Source organism: Erythrolamprus reginae, chromosome 2, assembly GCF_031021105.1.
Source record: "Erythrolamprus reginae isolate rEryReg1 chromosome 2, rEryReg1.hap1, whole genome shotgun sequence".
In the NCBI taxonomy this organism is placed as follows: Eukaryota; Metazoa; Chordata; class Lepidosauria; order Squamata; family Dipsadidae; genus Erythrolamprus; species Erythrolamprus reginae.
In genome coordinates, this window is record NC_091951.1 from 89,755,236 (window position 1) to 89,761,399 (window position 6,164).

Consider the following 6,164-nt stretch of genomic DNA (forward strand, 5'->3'; position numbering starts at 1 on the left):
GCAAGTACTCCTTGCTTTACATGATTCATTCTTTCTCAATTCAGTATTTCCCCCCCCCCCCAAATTGTTGACATATGCAACATGAATCCAAAGAAACTAAATCAACATGGATTTGGATCCAACACGGTCCTTCTCAGGATACCTATCAGCTAATCATAGAAGAAGTCATGGGAATTCCTGACAGGCATAGTGAGGAACCAAGACACCTTACTGGCTTCAAATCAATTTTTTATTATTGTCATAAGCTAACATAACTTTCCCTGCTTCATATTCAAATGCAGGACAACTTTAGAATTTCAACCAAATTAAATGTACTGGTAAGTAAATGTATCTCGAATCAGGCAGGCAGAAAGCTGAAGACATCTTGAAGGATTGAGATAGTAGATTTGAGGTTGCTGTTCAAAGCTTTAAACAATTCTGAGGAAAAAAGAAGCAGCTTTATATATTTACCTACATACCTGAATGTTTCTCAATGGGTTTATCAAAATATCTGAAGTCACAAGAGCAGGAACCAAGGCCAGTAAGATGTAACATGGAATATGCTTCCCCATGTTGGAAGAAAAATTAAAATGTCCGTTTGAAATGATCCTTATTTGTAGTGAACCCTGTAAGTGGTCAAAGAGTAACACTGAAGTAACTATGGCAAATATTTATCTTTGGAAAATAGTTAATGAAATGTCTACATTAAAATTAGAGAGTCCAAGGCCAGAAAAGTACATTTCAGTATCTATCAAGCCCAGGTTTACCTGCTGTGCCCCATGTAGAATACCTTTAAAATTAAATCTCAAATTAGACTTCACATCTGTTTCACCAATCTGGTCAGATATCTTGAGATTTCTTGAAGTAGCACTCCCATCACCTGCATATATTTCCCACATCTATTTCAATTAAAGTGATTGTGTTTTTATGTACAGGTGAAAATCAAAATATTAGAATATCGTGCAAAAGTTCATTTATTTTAGTAATGTAACTTAAAAGGTGAAACAAAAAATATGAAAGAGGCTCATTACATGCAAGGCAAGATAGTTCAAGCCATGATTTGTCACAATTGTAATGATTATGGGGTACAGCTCATGAAAACCCCAAATCCACAATCTCAGAAAATTAGAATATTACATGCAATCAACAAAACAAAGATTGTACATAGAATAATATCAGACCTCTGAAAAGTATTAGCATGCATATATACCCAGTACTTGGTTTGGCTTCCTTTTGCAGCATTTATTGCCTCAATGTGGTGTGGCATTGAAAAACATTCTTCAGAGAGAGTAACAATGAAAGAGCATGCAAATCAGTAAGAACTGGGAAGTTTGTTAGCACCTTGTTAGGCCTGGAGAAAAAGCTTCAAAAAGCTATATTCAGAGTATAAGATACACCCAAATTTTCAGCCTCTTTTAGGAAGGAAAAATATGGTAATTGAAAGCAGTAGAATACCATTTTTCAATGATTAAGCCTTAATCATTGGGACGAAGTAGGAAATTCTAGCCAGGTGAATTCCACTAATCATTTTTCACCTTATTTCCCTCTCTCTGTAATATGAAGGTTAAGGTTCTTTAGAATTTTGAACAATAAACACATTTGCTGATCTTCAACTCTGAAGGATTGTAAACAAAGAGAAAATTGTGAGAGCTGTTCCAGGTATTTTTTCAGGTGAAAGGGAGTGATTTCTAAAGCCTGCTGTAACACAGAAATGGGTGTTGGGTAAGATATAATCAAAACTATAGATGTTCATGAAAGTTTAAATTGGTAAGTTGTGTGCAAAACTGTACCCTGTTTTCCCGAAAATAAGTCACCCCCGAAAGTAAGACATAGGAGAGGTTATGCAGAATTGCCTAATATAAGGCATCCCTCGGAAGTAAGATGTAGGAGACGTTTCATTTTGCAGCATTCCTGAACAGAACATATATAACATATATTTGAATAAAATATAATTGTTGTACATGGAAATAATGGTACGGTAGTAGTAAGAAATTATTGATAGAATTCCTAGTTTGTCTGGTTATGCTGGTTTGTGATGACAACTACTGTACTGTACTGTATAATAAATGTTCATTTTTTTTGTTCAGCAATAAATGTTAATTCTTCTTCATTGAAAAAAATAAGACATTCCCTGAAAATAAGACGTAGCACATCTTTGGGAACAAAAATTAATATAAGACACTGTCTTATTTTCGGGGAAAGAGGGTACAGGGTCATAAATGTTTAATATACAAGTGAAGAAAGTTAGCACCCACCTCTCATAGAAGAATTAAATATTTTGAGGAATACAGTGGTACCTCTACTTACGAACTGAATTCGTTCCGTGACCAGGTTCTTAAGTAGAAAGGTTTGTAAGAAGAAGCAAATTTTCCCATAGGAATCAATGTAAAAGCAAATAGTCCTCGGAGAGGGGCAGCATACAAATCAAATCAATCAATCAATCAATCAATCAATCAATCAATTAATAAATAAAGTGTGGATATCACAGGGAGGGTGGAGGCCCTGTTTCCTCCCTGGAGATTCCTAGAGAGGCCTGACAGAGGCTTCTCCCTGACTTTTTCGGCCCTGTTTCCTCCCAGGAGATTCCAAGAGAGGCTTCACGGAGGCTTCTCTCTGACTTTTGAGATGGAGATAGAAGGAGGGGAGTGTAACAGAATGAAGGAAAACAAACAGACAAACAGTTAAATATAACTGACAAATAAAATATTGATTTTTGATTGAACAAAAATTTATAAATATGTATGTTATTGACATTTTTAAGTTTATGTGTTGATATAAAAATGGAAATTGTGGAGAAAAAAAATAAGTATTACGAGAGAGAGAGGGGGAGAGAGAGAGAGAGACTGGGCCAGCCTATCTACAAGACTAAAGGTCTCTAGCTTAAGCTGACTAGAGGTCCCGAATTTCACAGGACAGTTCTGCTTTATTCCTTTTTGTCCCGCTGTGTTTTTTAAAAGTCCCGCTTTAGCAGCTTAAACGCCGACTGGAGATTCCTTGGAATTGCTTGCCTTGAACAGCCGGCAAGCAGTTCAGCTTTGAACGTCCTCTTACAGGGAGAGAGAGCGAGAGAGACAGGATGGGCAGGGTGGCTGGCAACTCCCGGGCGGCTTCCCATGGAAGCCAAAGCAGCAGATTCACTATCCCAGCCCTCTTCTTCGTCAGGAGCTGCTCGGGGGCACTCTGTTGTCTGCCGGCTGCAGGGAGGAGCATGCCTACTTGGTCCCAGAGCTAGCATCATGAAACAGAGAGAGAGAATGAGAGAAAGAGAGAGGAAGAGAGGGAGAGAGAGGGAAAAAGAAAACACCAAATTTTTAATCAAGACACCCCCCCCTCCCATCAATAGTATCCCTCTTTACTTACTAACAATGTTAAAATTGGGTCACCTTATAGAAGAGCAATAATAGGTTTTGGGGGAGGTAACAGTCAATCCTTCTGGCAACTTTTCAACGAGGTCCCACTCATCATCTTCAGGCTGGTGCTTTTGTCCTTGTGCTAGGGTGAACACAGCAAGACCTGAGCTGCCTTCCCTCCATAAATATTGGTGGGTGGGTGTGGAGTGCTGGCTCAACAGCTGCAAGCTGTGTTGAAACTTCCTGGTGAGTCAGTGGGGTAACACCGGGGGTCATTGATGTAATTGATGTATGCTGATTAGTTTATGCTGATTAGGGGTGTATGTGTAAAGAGAAAGTGGAATCCAAACTATTGGCTAGTTCTTTCTGTCCTTTTTCCTTACCTGCTTTCATAGTTGTGATTGGTCAAAACAATGTGTCCCATAGGCACCTTGGCAGTATTTTCCGAGCTCTGAAGTTTTTAAAACTGATTGATTGGGATGCTGACATTTTGATGCTTTTAACAGTTACTTTTTCATACAATCTTGTAAACTGAGCAATCTGATGCTGCTGTGCATACTTCTAAAATGCTTTTGAAGAAGTGCTGTTGGACAGTCAACTCAAGTTAATATGACTCTTAAAGCAGCCATAACTTTCTTTGGACTCATTAACATGAAATTGTTCTAAAAGAGCATAGATTATTATTTATTATTAGATTTGTATGCTGCCCCTCTCCGTAGACTTGATAAATAAATAATAGATAGATAAAACAATTATGCAAAGATATAGTGATACCAATACTGTAGTTAAAAACAAGATTTGCAAAGAAGGAATGATAGCCCCCATAAAATGAGTTTAAAGGTCATTTTGGATATCATATGAGTATATTTGAATCATGGGGAAATATGTGTACAAGTGCTTCCTTTATTGTGGAAGCTGTTCTGAAGTACATCCAAAGAAGCTGTTTGTTCTTGCTGACTGTGATAATGAGGCTACTGAATAAGGAAGACCAATTATCAGTCTCAGCAGCATTTTTCAAACTTAATTGCTACAATTTTCATATTATTGATTTTGCCTTGAAATTATGCGATGAGTTCTACATTAAGCATTTCAAATTTGGTAATCTGAAAATTGAAATTCTGTAGCAACACCAGCACGCCAGTATTGACACCAGTATTTTACTGAGTTGTCAATCAAAACCCATTTCCCTAAAGCAGGGTTTATCAATAGATAAATACACAGAAACCAAAGTCTATAGAGTCTATATATTCTCAGTCATCCAGGTCATGGTTGTCCCAATGGTGCTTTTTTCAGAAGGCAACTGGACTTTTTTGGGGGGGTTCTTTGAAGATGTTTTGCTTCTCTTCCAAGAAGCTTCTTCAGCTCTGGCTGGATGGAAGGATTTATATTCCTTGCAGACAGCTGATCATTTGCATCCTTTTAGAGGGTCACTTGGAGGTGTATCTGTGTCCTCAGGTTCTCCTGAGTAGTGCTAATGGTTCCTATAGTCTGCAACCTTTTAAAACAGCCGCGCGCGTCCCAGCTGACTTCTGAAGCCAAAAGCCAAAGGCGAACTTCCGCGCTTCAGAAGTCAGCTGGGACGCGCGCGGCTGTTTTAAAAGGCCGCAGCCGGCCTGGGGGGCTTCCTAGCACCCCCCCGAACCCCCAACCCGGGGGGGTGCTAGGAAGCCCCCCAGGCCGGCTGCGACCTTTTAAAACAGCCGCGCCGCGTCCCAGCTGACTTCTGAAGCCAAACGCGGAAGTGGTATAGCAAAAAAAACCGTGCACGTATTTTTAATTTATTATTTTTTGTAAAATCGCGATATAGCGTTTCGTGAAGATCGAGATTGCGAAAATCGAGGGATCACTGTATTTTCTTGAATTTAGCAGACAGTACTTGTATTATTTATATTTTATAATGACTGTGAAAAGTCTAGCACTGGTCTTGAAAATGACATGACTTACATTACAGCAAATTCAGAGGAAAAATATTTATCTATCTATCTATCTATCTATCTATCTATCTATCTATCTATCTATCTATCTATCTATCTATCTATCTATCTATTTATTTGATTTGTATGCCGCCCCTCTCCGGGGCGTTAGTATTATTATTTAAAAAGAAATATAGAATTAAAATTAAAATATTTTTAAAATACTGTATAGTTACTTTATAACAATCAAATTAATTTAATTTATAAACTAACAATAAACTATGTTCATGTTTCCAAATGTAAAATCATGTTTCCAAATGTAAAATAATGCACTTGGGCAAAAGGAATCCTCAATCTGAGTATTGTATTAGCAGTTCTGTGTTAGCAAAAACTTCAGAAGAGAAGGATTTAGGGGCAATGATTTCCAGCAGTCTCAAGATGGGTGAACAGTGCAGTCATGCGGTAGGGAAAGCAAGTAGAATGCTTGGCTGCATAGCGAGAGGTATAACAAGCAGGAAGAGGGAGATTGTGATCCTGCTGTAAAGAGTGAGACCACATTTGGAATACTGTGTTCAGTTCTGGAGATCTCACCTACAAAAAGATATTGATAAAATTGAACGGGTCCAAAGACCGGCTAAAAAAATGATGGAAGGTCTTAAGCATAAAACTTATCAGGAAAGACTTAATGAACTCAATCTGTATAGTCTGGAGGACAGAAGGGAAAGCGGGGACATGATCGAAACATTTAAATATGTTAATGGGTTAAATAAGGTTCAGGAGAGTTTTTAATAGGAATGTGAACACAAGAACAAGGGGACACAATCTGAGGTCAGTTGGGGGAAAGATCAGAAGTACCGTGAGAAAATATTATTTTACTGAAAGTGTAGTAAATGCTTGGAACAAACTTCCAGCAGACGTGGTT

The 6,164-nt window shown here is 38.2% G+C and overlaps 1 protein-coding gene across 1 annotated transcript in view; it reads right to left on the reverse strand.

Moving 5' to 3' along the window:
- The window catches only part of LOC139160593 (inter-alpha-trypsin inhibitor heavy chain H3-like), a 28,380-nt gene extending 27,806 nt beyond the window's left edge, over nt 1-574 (reverse strand). Inside the window, exon 1 of the mRNA XM_070738663.1 lies at nt 459-574. Coding sequence (XP_070594764.1) covers nt 459-551 — 93 coding nt within the window. The 5' untranslated portion in view covers nt 552-574. The remainder of the gene's footprint in view (nt 1-458) is intronic.
- Nucleotides 575-6,164: the final 5,590 nt, after the last annotated feature.